At 36.8% G+C, this 17766-nt stretch overlaps 1 protein-coding gene across 1 annotated transcript in view; it reads left to right on the forward strand.

The window, feature by feature from the left end:
• DISC1 (DISC1 scaffold protein) overlaps positions 1-17766 on the forward strand; it is a 249596-nt gene that overhangs the window by 101721 nt on the left and 130109 nt on the right. Inside the window, exon 9 of the mRNA XM_042884448.1 lies at positions 1901-2089. Coding sequence (XP_042740382.1) covers positions 1901-2089 — 189 coding nt within the window. The remainder of the gene's footprint in view (positions 1-1900; positions 2090-17766) is intronic.

The following is a 17766-nucleotide window of genomic DNA, read 5'->3' on the forward strand; positions in this document are numbered from 1 at the left end:
AATAAAATATTTTAACATGTCTGAAGATTATTTCTACAGCATCCAAAGTGACTTTGTCACTTAAAACTCCCAGGAGGGCATGTCTTTTAATGCTAGCAGCTAAGGGTTGTGCATTAATTTTTAAATCAACCTTCTTATGGCATTTAGAAAACAGTTATTTTGGTTGCTGTGATTGAGGTCAGAAGCTCACTGATAATACTTATGTTGCATGAGTTTGAATATGCTTTTCTGAAATTTCACTGCAGACTTTGACATCTCTGCTGTCAGGAGAAGCTGTATCAGGCAGTTTGGCTTCTGGGCATGTATCTGTTGCCATTTCCTCATAGCCTCAGTTTTGATATAAACTTTACCTCTGGGAATTAAGATTCATTTAATATGTATAAAACTTTCATATAAAATATCATACCTTTTTCCTTGCTGTCTTCTGAAATATAAGAGAAGTTCCAGATTCTAATGAAAAATTTCTTGCCTTCATGTTTTATTAAGGCTCTTGTGCACTGATGCTTGGGATGAGTTCAGGAGAAATAAAGGCACACTGTTTAATTATTTGTCTTGTTGCCTTAGAAACATCTGAATATGTACTTTTTTTTCCTGGCAATTTTTTGTGGCGGTCATGCTTATCTTCTGCTGTGTTCCATCCATTTGGAAATGTGTGCATTAAGATATTATGTTTGCCCTCTTGTTTCTTCATAAATGCACTGGCAAACAGTAAGATCCTACTACTTGTAAATAGGAAAATAAATAATCTATAATTATTTAATTGTATAATTCCTTGTAACATAGATCTGGCAAACTGTCAGAGGAGCAGGAATTAGGGGTGTTTTGAAGAAGAAATGATTAATTTAAGCAAGGAGGGGTTTGCTGAAACTGCTGTATCTTCATGACTAAATAAACAACAGGAAAAAAGGGAGTTTTAGCAAGGTTTAATCTTTAGACCTGAGTGATTTGATACAGTCTTATCCAAAATTTTGAGAAGTGCAATCTTCTTTGGTATGTCTGTCTTCATATGACTACTTGAATTTTCATCAGTATCTTTCTTCAAGGACTTTCTTCAAGTTAATTGATGGAAGTGTTTCTGTTCACTCTTCTGCTCTGGAGGAATGGAGCCACTCTCAGCATTTAGCCATAATTTGTGGTCTTCTGATATGTATAAGTACTTGCACCTTGTTTTTCCTACCATGTCCTGAGAGAACTAGCCAGCAGGGAAATGTTAAGTGGCAGATGTTACTAATGTGCGTACTCGAAACCAGTTGGGAATTGAACTTCTGATTCTGGATCACTGTCCAGAAGGCCTGAATACTTTTTGGAATTTCCAGAGCAAGGTAAGCAGGCAACATTTGAGGTGTTGTGCTACCTCCGAGGCTTAGGGACAGTCAGAAGCAGGGAGTCTTGACTTTAGTTATGTCCTCTCAGAATTTTCTTTTGAAATTCTTTACAGCAGTTGCTTGCTACCTAACAAATGTACTGTGCTTCTTTGCTCAAAGAGGAATATTTCAGAGTTCAGCAGATTGATGGCAGCTGTTGTAGAAGTACGACAAGTTGAGGTGTTCTCCAAAACATGAAAATGGTCTGGCAGGTGACAGCACAGTAATCAGTATGTTTCAGTATGAATTTTCTAAAGTGTAGGCTTAAGGAATAAGTGTTATTCAAGAATCTTAACTTTCTATGACTTTAGGTATGCTGTAGTTATGACTTTTTTAATCTGTTAACATAATACATACTTGAAAAAAGACTGGTTTGCTTTATTTCCCCCTATTTTTCCTCTCCCAATTTGGTCTTACTGCTGTTGGGAACTATAATTGCTTAATTTTCCTTGTTTGCTGTATAACTTACTGATGTTACAAATGTCTCCTTTATTGTCTCTTTCCTCCCTCCCCCTGCTACCCCCAAAAATATGCAGGAAGTAATTTTGGTACTGCTAAGGATCTGACAGAAGAAATAAGATCATTAACATCTGAGAAGAAAGAACTGGAAGGACTTCTCAGTGAGCTTCTAGTTTTGAGTGCCCGAAACATCCGGAAACTAGAGAGAATTAAAGATGATTACAACAAACTGAAGCAAGAGCTTGAACATGGAGAGACTGCCTTTAGTAAGTAGTTCACAGGCTGTTACAGCCTTTGCTCTGTCACAGGCATCTGGAAGTCTACTGGCTTTGATAAAACCGTCATGCATTTACAAAACATACAGATTTTCAGAAGAAAGATTGGCCAGAACTTAGATAAGCAATGTGCTAGATAGGCTTTCATCTGTTTGCTCTGGGGAAGAGTGAGCTCAGGGAGAGAGGGGATATCCTGGCAATATACTGCTTTTTGAGCTCTGTTTTAACCCAATTCTCAATACTTTATTTTTCTAAATCCCATCAGAATTATAGTGATGATGATAATGTGCATGAATTCACATACAGAAAAACATATGCAGTCTTTTACGTGCTGACAGTAGGTGGTGTTGGTTGTAATAGCAGTGCAGCCTATTTAATAAATCTCTGGTAATGACTCTGAATGAATGAGGTGTGATAGGTACATGGTTCTGAAGGAAAGAGTTATTTTCTTAAACTTATGCTTGAAGTGTTTTAAAGCCTATCAAATGCAGCTTGAATTCAAACACAAGGGCAGTGTGCTGAGGTGGCACTGTTATGATGGACTGGGAAAATTCTCTGCAATTACTGGGAAAACTGCTGACAAATTATCAAAATTAGCAAAGCCACTATTAGTCTTGGATTACCCTATCTTCTACTGTTCTCCTTCCTGAAGTTAGGCAGATAAAATAGGCTTGTTGTTTGATTAAATGAATAGGCTGAATAACTATTACTTGCAAATATAGTTACTATAGATACCTCTAAATAGAAAAGTATAAATATGAGAGCTATTATGAAGCTTTAGAGACTCGAAATTTCTTTCCTTTTTCAGAATTTTATGAGCAGTAAGTTGGTTGAGAAGAGGAAGAATGTCTGCTTTTGAAGCACATGTAGACTCTTCATAGAGAATTGGACAGGCAGAGGTATCTTAGAAACAAAGTTTTTGTAAACAACTGAATACATCCAGGGCTATAGTTTTTAAAAGAAAAATAGAAAAATAAACACACACGCAGCTTAGATTAGAAATTGCTCTGCTAGAAACTAAATGGCCGTTTAAACAATTTTTTGATCTTTTTGGTTCCTGATAGTGTGTAATTACCTAAGCCATGTCATCCAAACCCACAGAAAGAAAACACATCAGACGGTGTTTCCTCATCACCTAAAATTGCAAATCAGTTGAAGGGGGGAGTATTCTGACTTTCCAATCTGTCCATTGTGTTTCTCCTTTTGTTTCTCAGACAATTAAATCTCCTCTAATACATACACACTTCTCATTTACACACTTCAGCAACATTTCAAACAAAACCTCTGCAAGAGTATTGCTGAAGTAACAGAATTGTTGGCACTGAAGAGGCTCTATTTTTTTTTCCCTTTGCATTTGTGTAAGTGTAATGAGATTTCCTTTAGGTATGACCTCTACTGTCCTAAAATTAGTGAAAACAAATTGCGAAGCACTTCATGTTTACTGCTTGGATTGTTTTTTAATTTATTATAATTCTGTAGGCATAAAGAGAAATTTATTCCTTCGTAACATAACTCTACCAAGCACATAATGGTCAGAGATACATAAATTGAAATCTAAGATATTCTCATTTTCTTGTCCCTGACCTCCTTGCGTGTATTCTGAACTGTTTTCTTCTTAAAAATATGGAAACACTTCTAGGTTTGAAATTGGTAGCATGAAATTGGTACCACCATGTTTAACTGAATAACAGCATTCTGATACACTCTAGAAAATGTGAACAAATTATGTCTTAAAAATGACATCCACTTTTATGAACCAGTTGATATTTTGTGTGGTACTTTCATGTTTAGAAAATAAAGCACGAAAATTTGAAACAGGATTTTATTGCCTTGGCATAATTAAAAGATGTAGTATACTATGATTGAACAGGTTGTTGCTATAGCTGTTTCTCTATCTCTTGTTTGCTTGAATGCCACACAATACTGCCTATGGTGGCTTTATCATGGGTGAGGAAGCCCATACCCTTATGGGATACATTAGGGTGAAAAGAGAGCTGCCAAATGCTGAGAAATACATGTTGCTTTTATACATGGTGTGTTATGTTCGGTTTTGCTGTGATCTGTGGCATTTTCTTTGTTATTTAAAATAACTGGAGAAAATCGAGTATATTTTTCTGCACTGTAAAAGGTACAACTTGAGTGAGGGCTGGAGCACCTCTCCTATGAAGAAAGGTTGAGGGAGTTGGACTTGTTTAGCTTGGAGAAGAGAAGGCTCTGGGGAGATCTCACTGTGGCCTTTCAGTACTTGAAAGAGGGATGGGGATGGATGTTTTGCATAGTCTAGTAATGATACAACCAAGGGCAGAATGGATGGAAACTAAAAGAGGAGAGGTTTGGATTAGGTATTAGGCAGAAATTCTTTAATTGGAGGGTGGTGAAAAGCAGGAACAGGTTGCCCAGAGAATCTGTGGATGCCCCATCACTGGAGCCATTCAAGGCCAAGTTGGATCGGGCCGTTGGCAACCTGAGTTTGTAGTTCACTTGAGGCAAAATTAACCATGCTAATTTAAATAGCAAAAACAAGCAAGACTATCATGATTGATTCTTGATACACAATTGAGATGTATCTGTGATTCGTCCTTGTGCAGAGTTGTGCTGTGCTTTGACCCAGCTCAACTTTTTATGAGATAGCTGCCTATCAGTTAGAAGTAGGTTACTGAAAGTAGCACGTGGAAAGTAGTTCTAGTCTCAGGATAGTGGCATGGTTGAAGTTGGAAAGGATGCCAGCTGGTCCAAACCTCACTGCTCTAATAGGGCCACCAAGTTAACAGAGACCACCTTTATGTCTCTTAGTCTGTTATTTGTAGGCATTGGTCTAGTTTAAATACATCAGTGGTTTTAAACATCTTTTGCTGTAGAAAAAAGATGCTTTGTTTTTCTCTTGAAAATTAAGTTAAGGTGGCAAGATCTGTTGTCACCTCAGTCTTGCTTTTCTCTTGTTTTCAGGCAATAACATTCTATTTACTCCCCTCTTTTGTTTTGTAATGTCTTGAAACCTTCTGCACAGGTATTCCTACTTATAGTTATTCCTGTGTAATTTGGCACTTGAACTGTTATCTTTCATGCCTGTCAACTTCTTAAAACTTTTTTGAGATATCTTCTACTGAAAATAATACCACTTTGTCTGGGAAGCATTAGAAAACAACAACAAAGGAAATGCTGAAATGTGTGTATGTTTCTCTTGTGTATAAATTGGTCACCTGTTTTTTTTTTACTTCATTACTAATTGTTGATTTCTCACAATAATGCAGGTATAAGGAAGCAGACGTCAAGGGAAGAGACTTAATCACACAATAATCAGAGCTGGAATTTTAAATAGTACAGATCATTAGTATGCTAATGAATTTTCTCACTTTTTGCCAGCTGCCCAAGTATAAAAGATATTGCAGATGTAGTGCAGTGGCTCTCTGTGCTGAGAGCTGTCAGTGCTCCTTATAAAGGAGATTTGACAAAAATCCTTTCATAATTTTAGAGATGCTCAAAAATGTTTTTCTTATTGGACAGTAGACGCATTAACAAGTAACATATTGATCTGTATTTTAAAATGAATAGTACTGATTTTTCCCTTTCCTATAGTAAATTTCTTCTGAGGGAATCAGAAAGCTTCTATAAATGGGATTAACTGTTGTTGCTGTTTTATAGTTAAGAAAGCCAGACAAATGGGAGTTATGATGTTTTACCTGATGTATTGTTAAAACCAAGTTTTATGGTCTAATATTAGATATGCAAGTTGGTCTTGCCTGTGTCAGAGGTGTTGGAGCTTGATGATTCTTGAGGTCTCTTCTAAGCCAAGCCATTCTATTTTGAGTTGAATTAATCACTTTCATAAACAGATTCGAAATGATGCTTTATGTGAGCTTTGAATTTTTCTAGACCACAGAAATTTCTGTAGCTTAAGAGTGGTGATTCAAGATTTCCAGTGCTTTTATCAGAACTTTGCTGTTGACCAAATCTGCCTTTTAAAGTCCAAAGATTCAGTTATGGCAAGGAAGATAATTGCTTTACAGCTCAGAACAGCCATGACCATGCTCCAAAAACGTGAAACGTAATTACTTCCCTGTCCAGCAAACTGCTGGATTGTACTTAAATATCCTGGCTTGTGCTGATTGGCCTTTGTAACTTAGGGCTGGAAATGAAATCTACCCTCTTTGTCTCAATTTCCTCATTACCACTAGTGCCTCATTTGCTGAATTCTTTTTCTGTCTGCATTTACCCAATTTTTCAGGGAAAGAGTCTCCTGGTAAATAATGTATGTATTTCACAACCTAATTGCTAGGTTATGCTCGCCAATTCATCTTAAGTAGAATTTCTATACTGAATTAATTTCTAAAGGAAATATAAAATAAAGACTATCGTGTACATCATAATCGCTTTTTAATAACTCCCACTTTATTTTTAACCATTGTTTAGAATGTGATATTTTTATTTTTATTGCTGCACTCCCACTGAGGGTTTTATTGTCTAAGAAATTTCTGGTGTAAGTCTTAAAGCTCTTACCAGCCTGCTTGTAGGCTGTTTAACACTATGTGGAAATGAACAAAATGAGAAGCTCAACCTTTCTGAACTCTTTTTACATTGTATTTGCCAAATGCAGCATGAGTAATTGCATTCTGCTCATTGGTACTTTTTTTGCTATTTCATTTGAGAAATTGGTATTTACGTATTTGCTTAGGCTTCTACTGTTGTGTATATTATCAGCATTTAATTGATTATGAGTATGATTCTTCATTTTCTATCATCTGTCAGATTAAGTGTAGCTACATTCTTTCTTTGGACTTAGAATTCTGTAATAGTAGGTAGAGGCCATGTTACGAATTGTTATGCAACTTTAAGGATCGAGTCTGGACCGACAGTTTTCATTCCATTTCAGGCTTTCACAAAATCTATATAAAATAAGTGAAAATGTGAGTTGGTTGTTGTGTGTTTGCATTTGTGTTTGCTTGTTTGTTTGTTTTTTTGAGTGAGTACTCTGAAAAATAATATTTGAGTAGTTTTAAAGGGTTGTTTGTTTGTTTGTTTGTTATGGAATTACCTTTTTGACAAATGTTAAGTCTATAATTTAGTAGATGAAGAACATGTTCTGCTGGGCATTTCCTATAGCCAAAATATAAAAAATATATATTTTTTATACATAATTTTTTGTCAGAGTTGGAAAGAACAGAAACTAGTCTGTTTTAGCATATTTCTTTACCATATAGCTTAAGTCGCTTGTAAACTGTGTTAGTCATAATTGTGACTGTAAAGGTCTGCTTGTGTGGTGGTGTTCTTATGAATATGTGAAGTACTTCATTATTTTCACTTAGAGGATGGGGCTTTCATTTATATGAATTCAATGAGGGTATTAAATTGAATCTGACTGTTCTATATGCTTAAATGCAGAAAACATAAAAACTGTGTTAATGCAACTTGAACTGTCATAGTCGCTTAATTCAAAGCCCACTGGTATCTGCAGGAGTCTTTTGATCAGGCCATTTCTATACCGAAGCTGAAAGGTTAGTGTCTCTTCTATTCCTTTCTTCTGAGATATGATGGTGTAAACTTTACTGAAATGTTATACCCATGCAGTATTTTCTTTGTAGACAGCAATACGACCTGATTACATAACATAAAAGAAACTCCTGAAATGTCCCAGTGTTGGTTCTGTGATCGTGGAGAACTGAGTTTAAGAAATAGAACCTGTCTGAAGTTTTGGGCTGTCTCTCTTCATGGCAAATTATCTTTTAGTAGGATAATTAGTAAAGATGACAAGGTTTTCCAAGTTGTAGTGTCACGGAAATTTAGAGTGGCTCTTTTAGAATCACGGAAGTGTAATTTGATGGCGTAAAGTGCTACTGAACAACCCTCTGCTATAATAGAAGCTAGGAATCGAAACTGAGTAGGTAACTTTCAACTCTGTGTCATTCAACATTCACACCTTAATGTTCTGCTGTGTGTATAAATAAGTGCAAAGTTCTGTGAGAATGCCTGATGACTTGTTCCTTTACATCTGAAATGCTGTTGCTCAGAGTATTGCTCTTTTGGGATAATGACAAATAATTCCTAGCTTGCCATCCATGTTCTAGATTTTTACCACTTCTTAACATAGTTCTGCTTTGCATGATTAAGTTGTATTGGAATAAATTTGAAGCAACACAGAAGAAGGAATTTGAAGTCATTTTAGTAGTATGTGTCACCAGTTCTGATCAATTTCATTTGATTAAAGTTCTGCAACTGCATCTTCCTAAGATGCTGATGGGCTCAGATTTGAACTTTCACAATCTGGTTTCTGTTTATCTTCTTGTTTTGTGCAGATATTGCCTGCGTGTGTTTGGTCAGAACATGTTGGATGGGGTTACAAAATGAGTCTTATATCATTGAGTTTATCCTGAAACACTGACAGATTACAAGTATAAAGACAGGGTTCTTTATTTTGTACTGTTCATTTCAGTTTTGATTCTCAGTGTCTTGATCAGAAATTCGTTACATTTTCTTGCACTGTTGACATTGCTCATGTTATGTTAATGTGGAATGGTATTTTCTGTTCCCGAAAATTCATTCTATAGCGTATTTGGCCTATTTTGTGGTTTAACACAGCATCACAATTGTTCGTTTCCCAATGTGATGAGAGGGAGAACTGGGGAGAAAAAAACAAAATAGAACTCTTGAGTTGAGATAAAAGTTACTTATTAAGATAGATAAGAGAATAATGGTTATGACAACATGTATATATGAACATGTATAACAAGTAGTGCACAAGCAATTGCTCACCACTTCCTAATCGAAGACCAGCTAGCCTCAAGCAGCAGAAGAGAGTGAGATAATCTCCCACCCCCTTCAAAACTCCTTTCTCTTGATGTCATGCGGTATTGAACATCCCTTTGACCAGTGTAAGTCAGCTGTCCTAGTTCTGTTCTCTCACAACTCCTTGGGCCCTTTGCTGAAAATGGCCTTGGCTCCGTACAGCACTGCTTAGCAGGAGCTATATAAGCATCAGTGTGTCATCAACATTGTTTTTATCTTAGAACCTAAACGTAACATGATACCAAACACTATGAAAAAAACCAATTCTATCCCAGCCGAGGCTAAGCCTCATTTACTTTCTTTTGAGCATGGGTATGGAGATGGATAGGATACTTAAGGAACTGTGTCAGTTTGTTTTCAAGCAGCACTTCAGTGAAACCAGTCAGGCAGTCATTCTTCCATTAGTTTAAGCAGCCTGCAGATTGAATATGAAAATAGTACAGCATTTTACATTCAGTTTATGCTTTGGATTTTTGCTTTTTCTTTTCTTTCTTTTTCTTTTTCTCTTTTTCTCTTTTTCTCTTTTTCTCTTTTTCCTTTTTCCTTTTTCCTTTTTCCTTTTTCCTTTTTCCTTTTTCCTTTTTCCTTTTTCCTTTTTCCTTTTTCCTTTTTCCTTTTTTCTTTTCTTTATTTTTTTTTTCTGTTAAAGATAAAATGTTGTTTTAGATCATTTGAGATCACTGATGTAAAATTGATGGCCTGAAAAAGGATTACACCATGGCAAAAACAGAGAATTATACTGTTGTTTACCTTTTTAGCTACAGATGTGCTTTTAGGATATATTTTGAATAAAAAGGTCTTGGCACACCAACATATTTTCACCCCGAAGTTTTCATTTACGAGCGTTCATGGTATCCTTGAGATACTGCGCAAATCTGATTCCATGCCTTCATTAATATATGCAATTTGTGCATAAATCTAAAGATTTATACTTGCTTATGTTGGTGGTAAATTCATGTCAGTAACTACATGAAAAGTTTGATAATTTTCTGGTACATTTCATCTTTGTTTTGAAATAGACTGGCATTAGTCAAGTGCAGCATCTAAGAGTATGAATATCTAAGCAAAAGAAACCCCTGGGAAGTTATTCCATTGGAATGGAATTCGAGGTGTCACTCTTATGAAACACATTTAGTTTCCCAGTTTTTGTTCTTAGTGATTGTCAGATAAAGATTAGTCTTTTTTTTCTGTTTTGTTCTTGTTGTTACTGTTTCAAGGATTTCTTTGGGAAGTTTGCAAATAAAGTAGTGAAAGTACAAGGCAAATGAAATCTTCTATTATTATGATATTCTAGAATGATATCATCCTTGTCTGACTTCTCACTTAATGCTCACATGTTTAAAAAGAGTGAAATAACTATCTGCTGTATAGCATTACTTGAATCATACAGGGTTCTAAGCATGCTGCAGAATTTATATACATAGATAAATAGAAATAAAACCCAAACTGGAATGGTGGAAAATATTCCCTGAAAGATGGAGGAGGTATGATTTTGATTAAAAATACAATAGAAATATTGAAATTGTAATCCTTTATAGAACAGCTGGTTTTGTCCCCAAAATTATTTTGATGCTACATGCACGTATTATTCTAAAGCATGCTATACAGTAAAAAAGCAAAAAATAAAAAACAAAACTTGCCCAATTCTCAGCTTTTACTAAGATATAAAAGTGATACAGAGATTATTTGTTCCCAGTATTATTCCAAAAGGACATATATTTATATTTCTTGTTTTTATGCTTGCTTTTTTTTTTTTTTTATTAAATATACTTCTACTAAATCCTAACTAATTACTGTGAGGTAATGTAAGCCTTACTACTCAGTGGAAAGCCCTGTATCTCCTGTTCAGGAATTGAAATTTTTCATCCAAGAATTTTATTCCTGCCTCTGTCCTTGAAGACATAATCTGAGGTAAAAGAGAGAAAAGCAAGGAATCGCTAATATCTAGAGTCAAGAGATAGAGAGCCGGAGTTCTGCATCCATCAGGTTTGATTTCTGTTTTCCTGGTGCAGGAACAGAATGTGCTTGCTTGTGGTTCAGTTGGTTCCTGATGTGGTTCCATGATAAAGAGTGGAGGTAGTGACTGCTGCTTCTGCCATTACATTGTGAAATCTGTGGTCCGTGCGCTCAATGCTTAAGCACAGGAGGTTATAGTAACAGCCTGTAGTATGAGACCAGGAATTTTGCCACCTATAATTACACAGAACCTGTGTTGCACAGGAGGTGCCAAGTGAGTAGAATTATTTCTGATTACATGTCAAGTTACAGCTGATAGACTAAGAATACAGAAACCAGTTAATTCTTCATGTAAGCAATGCATTTAACTGGATATTCTAAAGAATTTACATTTTCCCAGTTGTGTTCAAACTCTGCTTTCTTTCTTTATATAAAAATATTGTTGTAGGCGGAATATAATTAAAACTACAAATGAAGCTAGCTGAAAAGAAGATTCAGTCATCATATTTGCAAAAGATATGTTTGGTTTGATGTGCATGTTGAAAGCTTGAGTAAAGATAAACAGTGTTTGTCAGGCTGCATAAGATTAAACAGTTCATTACCTGTTCGAATTATCAGCTGGAAGACATATTGTATAAATTGGACTACAACCTCTACATGCTTTTGCCTGGATTATACCTCTTATCATGTGAGGTGCATTGAAATATAATTAACATGAGCTGGAAATGACAGGCTGAATATATGTGTATTTCTGTGCAGATAATCCTATAACTAGATTAGCAGTACTGGTAACATTTTTCTCTGCTGTTCTTCCTTTCCTCCCAGTGTCTGTATTCTAAAACATTCTATAGGGAAAAATTATCTATGTTCAATGCCTCAAAAAAGCAAATAGGCACCAACCAACTACCTTGTGGATTTGACATTAAGAATCTTTGAAAAATACTAAGTTCTGAAGGGAAAAAAAGCAAGAATTGCTGATCTCTTGTAATCTTGATATTGAAATATGGATTTGAAAGATAATTTTGAAAATACATGGAATCAGAAATTCTGGTACAATTGATATCAGTCAAAGGCTTGCCTCCAGTTTCTTCAGAGTTGAGTGTTTTACCTCAGGTGTCCTGCTGCATCAGAATTTACAGCATCCATCTGAGCTACCCGGATGCAGGTTCTGTTTCTGTCCATGTAGAAAAGAGCAAAACAGTCAGAAATTATTATAATTAGAAAATATTTCAGTTTTGTCATTAAAAAAATAATACGTCTTGCAGTTGGAAGGCCTCTCCTATTGAATAAACCTATTTTATTTTGTAGTCTTTAAGCTAAAATGTGATTGTTTTAGATCAGTGAACTTCGAGCCACTTGATTCTCACAAAGAGCTATTTCAGGACTTTGTTTCTTTGTATCTCTGTGACTTTCTGATTGTCTTAGCTGGCATTCAGTGATAGAATGAAGACGGTATTTTCAAAAATTAAAGAGAATTTGTAGGGGAGTCACGGATGATTAAAAGTTTGGGAGGCGGCCCGAAGTGCTTAGTGTGTCTATTCAATTCAATAAACAGAAGGCTGAGATCATTTGATGGAAGTCTGCAACTGCCTGCTCAAACTTAATGGGAAGATTTTTATGATTGTAGATGAAAATATAAGTGATTACTTCTGATGGCTAGCAATTGGAGCTGACAACTTCAGTTTTAAAATGAGTCCGTCTTTTAATGGAAAACAATTAGTTTGTCAGAGTTCTTCAAAAATTGTTGCAAATTTTCACACTGTTCTTTTATATATATATATAAAAGAATATAAATACAATATAATATAATATAAATATATATATATACCTAATTCCAACTGGATTAAGTCCATGTTTTGTGGATAGCCAGCATAGGTGAATACAATATGCTCTATTAAACTTGCTTTCTGGAATTATTGTATTATCAGTATAATGATAACTGGATAACTCCGCATTTTTCAAGGTGAATGGTATCCAATGCAGAATGTTAGTAACATTTTCTATCATTTCACTGTATTCTGCAGGTACTTCTTGTTCTCTTCCTTCTCCCTTTTTTCTTTCATTTTTAATTTACCAACTTCTGATGATTTTTTCTCCCCCAGTCTTTGCATGGTTTATTTTGTCTGGCTTATTAAAATATTGAAGTCCAGTTCATCAGAACTCCTAATTACACAGAACACAATTTCACACCTTTTCCAGAGCAGTACACAATGCCCCAAGATCAGTCTCTATCTATACCTGAGTTATTTATTCTTGAAGCTGCCATGTCCAAGACTTCTCTGACTCCTTTAATTCCTCAAAGGCACAGTGTGTAGGTGTTATCTCATTCTTATGCTGCTTGCGTTTTTCCTCTCATGGTGACCCCTGCTGAGGTCACTTACATAGCGTGTGAGTGGATTGGTTAGGGAAATGGAGACTGCAGGAAAACACAGAACACTGTAAAAGTGCATAGCATTTTACAAGCTGTCTGCCTGACCTTGAAAACCAGTATTTGCTGGTCTAAATGGAAGATGTAATCACAGTTCTGCAGAGTACAGTATGAGGGCACCAAGATCTTTCCTGAGTTAGAATACTTTTTCACAACTCTGAAATGCTGAACTGTTAGTTCTGTTTCTATAGCATCCCCTGAAGTAGGGTACCAGGCGTCTTTTGTGCCTTCCCAAGGAATATAAAGAAGTAAGAAATTGTGTATCTTCTAAAAGTCTTTTGGGTTCTGGGAGTTGTTTTGAAAGTTCTGAACCCCTGGAGTCTGTCATCTTCAGCATTCCTATGTTTGTTTTGTGTGCTCTTTCTAAGCATTCCGTGAAACGTGTATTTTAATACTCTATCTTTAATAAATGCCATGCATCTTTACAGCAGGAAAAAAAGCATTTTAGCCTCTAAAATCTGAGCATTATGTTAATAACTTATTTTTAATTGCTCTTCTCATCTTATTTGTATGCTCACCTTCATTGCCCAGATGGATGAAAAACATAACATGAACCAGCAGTGTGCTCTTGCACCTCGGAAATCAAATGGTATCCAGGGCTCCATCAGAAGAAGGGTGGTCAGCAGGGACAGGGAGGTGATTGTCTCCCTCTACTCTGCTCTTGTGAGGCCCCATCTGGAGTACTGTGTCCAGGTCTGGAGCCCCCAGTACAAGAAAGACAGAGAGCTGATGGAGAGGGTCACAAGAGCCACAAAGATGATCAGGGGACTGGAACACCTCCCTGCGAAGACAGGCTGAGGAAGCTGGGCTTGTTCAGCCTAGAGAAAAGAAGGCTGCGGGGTGACCTCAGTGCAGCCTTTCAGTACCTAAAGGGAGCCTACAAACAGGAGGGGAATCAACTCTTTGAAAGGGTAGATAACAGCAGGACAAGGGGAAATGGTTTTAAGTTGAGGGAGAGGAGATTTAGAATGGACGTCAGGGGGAAATTCTTTACAGAAAGAGTGGTGAGGTGCTGGAACAGGCTGCCCAGAGAGGTTGTGGATGCCCCGTCCCTGGAGGTGCTCAAGGCCAGGTTGCATGGGGCCCTGGGCAGCCTGGTCTACCAATTAGGTATGGAGATTAGCGGCCCTGCCCGTGGTAGGGAGGTTGGAGATTCATGATCCTTGAGGTCCCTTCCAACCCTGGCCATTCTGTGATTCTGTGATTGTAATCCTTCACCATTTCATAGTCCAGTTGACATGTACAGTTCATTTTCTTATTTAATTTTCTCTCCTTTTTGTTTCACATCTTTTGGATTTTCTGGGATCTTTCTATTTGTATCTTGCTTGTGCAAACAAATTCTCCTATTTCGGATAGCTCTCTTCTTTTTCTTCGTGCTGCAAATGGTTCCTGAAGTAAGCTGCACAGACAGGCTTTTGGTTCTAACTTCATTTTCTATTCTGTTTATTATTTTTATCAAGTTATTTTCCCCAGTTCAACTGTGCTTTCCACATCTGATGCCTAATATTATTGTTTTTTAAGAAAACAAAACAAGCTGCTTCCTAGTTGCAAACTGTATGCAGTAAACTTAAGTTACAGAAAGATTCTTCATTCAACTTGCATGATTTGGGGACTTGCTAATTAGTCTACAGATAGCACTAAAATGATCAATACTTGACAAGTATTTCTCCAGCCTACTAGTGTAAGAGAGTAAGCCAAACAGGCAGATATTTCTGTGCCTTTCTCTTGAGTACATGCCTTCTTTTTAGCCCACTGTAGAGCAAACGAAGACAATGACAAATCCTTTATTTGAGAAATAGGTGCTATAGGAAAAGATATCAAAGAAGAATTAACTCATCCCTCCTTGTAACAGTTTGGAGAAAGGGATGAGCTGAGGAATGTGACCTCCCCCATTCGTACCATCACGCTGCAACAGAGAAGTATGGGGGGAAAAGGGACCCACGCAGACTCAGATGTCACGGGAAATATCACGGACACAGAAGGGGTGGTTCTAGACCACCCCCATGCCTGGTCCAGGCACTCATGTAGCTCACCCATTGGTTCAGGCTGTGAGCTTGGAATTCCACTACACCCACTAAATTTCTTTAGACTGTATTTTACTCTGTGCAGTCACCAGCAATGTACTGTTATCGTGGTGGAAAGAAACACATCTGTTCCATTGGTAGGCAAGTTGAGTAATATTTTATTCTGCCAGGTCTCTTCCCTGTCCCAGAATTAGAAAGGTGCCCTGTTGAAGTGCTTCCACTTAAAAATTGCTTTCCTATTCTACAGAGTGATTTGTTCTTGTAAGCAATAACTGGACTAGAGACAATCCAGCACAGGTCTTGGATGAACATACTCTGTTGTATGGTTTCCTTATCATGAACCTGCTTATTTCCTTCCCATGCTTATTATCCCTGTTCAATGTGGTGTTCAAAGCATTTGTGGCTTGGTAGCTCTGCCATAGTTGTACCATTACACATTACAAACGTGTTTCTTTTAGTAGTGTTTTCCAAGTTGCCATCTGTTCTTTCAGTTGAAAAAGGCCCGCGTTGGGCTGTGATGAAGTACTAAGCTCGTGAGGCACAATGTGATTATCCCACAGAGGAGTATTTCTGCTATGTTAAGCCTCAGTAATCTCAAGCTGACTTGGCTATGGAATTATTCTCTTTCTTTATTTTCTCTATGGTGTTTTCCTACTGAGCAACAGAGCTTGTGATAAACTTGTATACCCGAGTTGTTTCTGTAAATTATGTTAGCTTTGAAGTTGAAAAAGGCAAGGAGATATGTTTCTGGAAACAACCTACTTAAAAATTGTTTAATGAAGAACATTGAGATTTAGGAAGTAGAGATTCTTTAGGGAACAGTTTAACTGTGAGTATTGTCTGCTTTTTATGTTATAAAGTAATAAGTGCAGTAATAAGAGTTGCTGCCAAAAAATAACCATATAAGAATTTGGGTAGAAAGAGTTATCTTAATCTTATAGTCAAAGGTCATTAGCACAGGCAAAACTCATTTAGCTTTTGTTCCCCACTTGTATTGTAGATGATTGATTTCTTCACACATTATTTTCTTTATTTTGGCTCACTGTGCAAGTGACAGCAAACTCTTTAACTCTTCCCATCTTTGGCAAGGCTCCCTCTATGTACTGATAGTCTTGTATGTAGGTTTGAATAAGACATTCTTTGAACTAAAGATAAAGTTGATTTTATTAGACTGAAATATGTTCTTGCTTCCTCCTTTGCTGTGAGTTATTGCTTCAACAAACACAGGAAAATCTGATTTACTGTAAGAAGTTTTAACAGCAGAGTAGGTATGTGCGCTGTAAATTGCTTGGAAAACAGGTGCAAATTGCTAGAAGAGAGAAACTAGCTTTGAGTTAAACTGCTGTAGCATGCAGTAGAGACTATATCATCAGCTATGCCAGCTTAATTAAGTATCACTGGCCTTATTCCAGATCTAGTATTACTATTTACCTTGTGCCACCTGTTGGAAATCTTAGATTCAGCTCAGCTTCCCAAAGCCGTGGTCTTCATTAACAGAGAGCACTGATGAAATGCTTCCCTATGCTGTCAGGGCACGATACAGGCCCAGGCTTAATGCAAGTGTAGTAAATCAGTCCAGTAAGAAAGAAAAAGAAAGGGGCTGATTCTCCATTTCTGAGAGGGCAGTTGTGATTTGGCTACTGCCAATAATTTGTTTATCATTTTGTCTAATGAACTGGAAATTGAAGAGAAAAAACAATGCCTTGAGGGAATAGTTTAAAGGTCTTTGAGAAGGAGAAAAGGATTCTCATCAAAACCAAGATGACATTTGAAGACGGGATTGTAGTTTGGAAGAAATTCTTCTGGTTAAGTAACCAAGTGAATTTATTTATTCCTTTATTTATTCTTAATGAAGAGGTAGGAGATCAGTGATCTGGAGGCTAGGGTGCTATCTCAGTGTGAGGGACTCCCTCATCTGGGTCTCCTGGCCTGCAAAGCAGAGACATGGCTGGGGGTGAGGAGGGTGGGGGGTGTTGTTGGTCCCTCTTCTCTGGAGCACAGCATTCAGCTGGAGAAAGTTGAACATGCTCTGGAGAAGGGACTGTGCTATCACCTCTGTGTCCCGATGACTATTCTTGAGCTTTCTTTTCTTGGATACTATAAAAGTCATCTCACTTTATCATTCACTGCTTTTCCTAGCACAAATTGTCTCTGGAGCCATGGGAAGTTGTAATTATGCAATTTATATGATTTATCTCTTGCACTGAGCAGCCACACTGCACTGCTGTTTCCATTACTTCTGAATTGGATCCATCTAAAAGTTTAATGTTCTCACAAATATAACATAAATATAATTACAGGTAGGATAACAGCATTGGCCAGTCTCATTCTTCTCATTTGGAGAAGAATTGTTTTCAATAAAAGGTATTTTCAAGAATGAACTGATTTAGAGAAAAGCCTCACTGAATTCTGTTTGGTGTGAGCTGAAAGGTCACTATTTTTGTACTAAGGAGAGATGCCTTACTGGACAGTTTTTCAAC

This window comes from Lagopus leucura, unplaced genomic scaffold (assembly GCF_019238085.1).
Source record: "Lagopus leucura isolate 7727_CA_CO unplaced genomic scaffold, USGS_WTPT01 Super-Scaffold_73, whole genome shotgun sequence".
Lineage (NCBI taxonomy): Eukaryota > Metazoa > Chordata > Aves > Galliformes > Phasianidae > Lagopus > Lagopus leucura.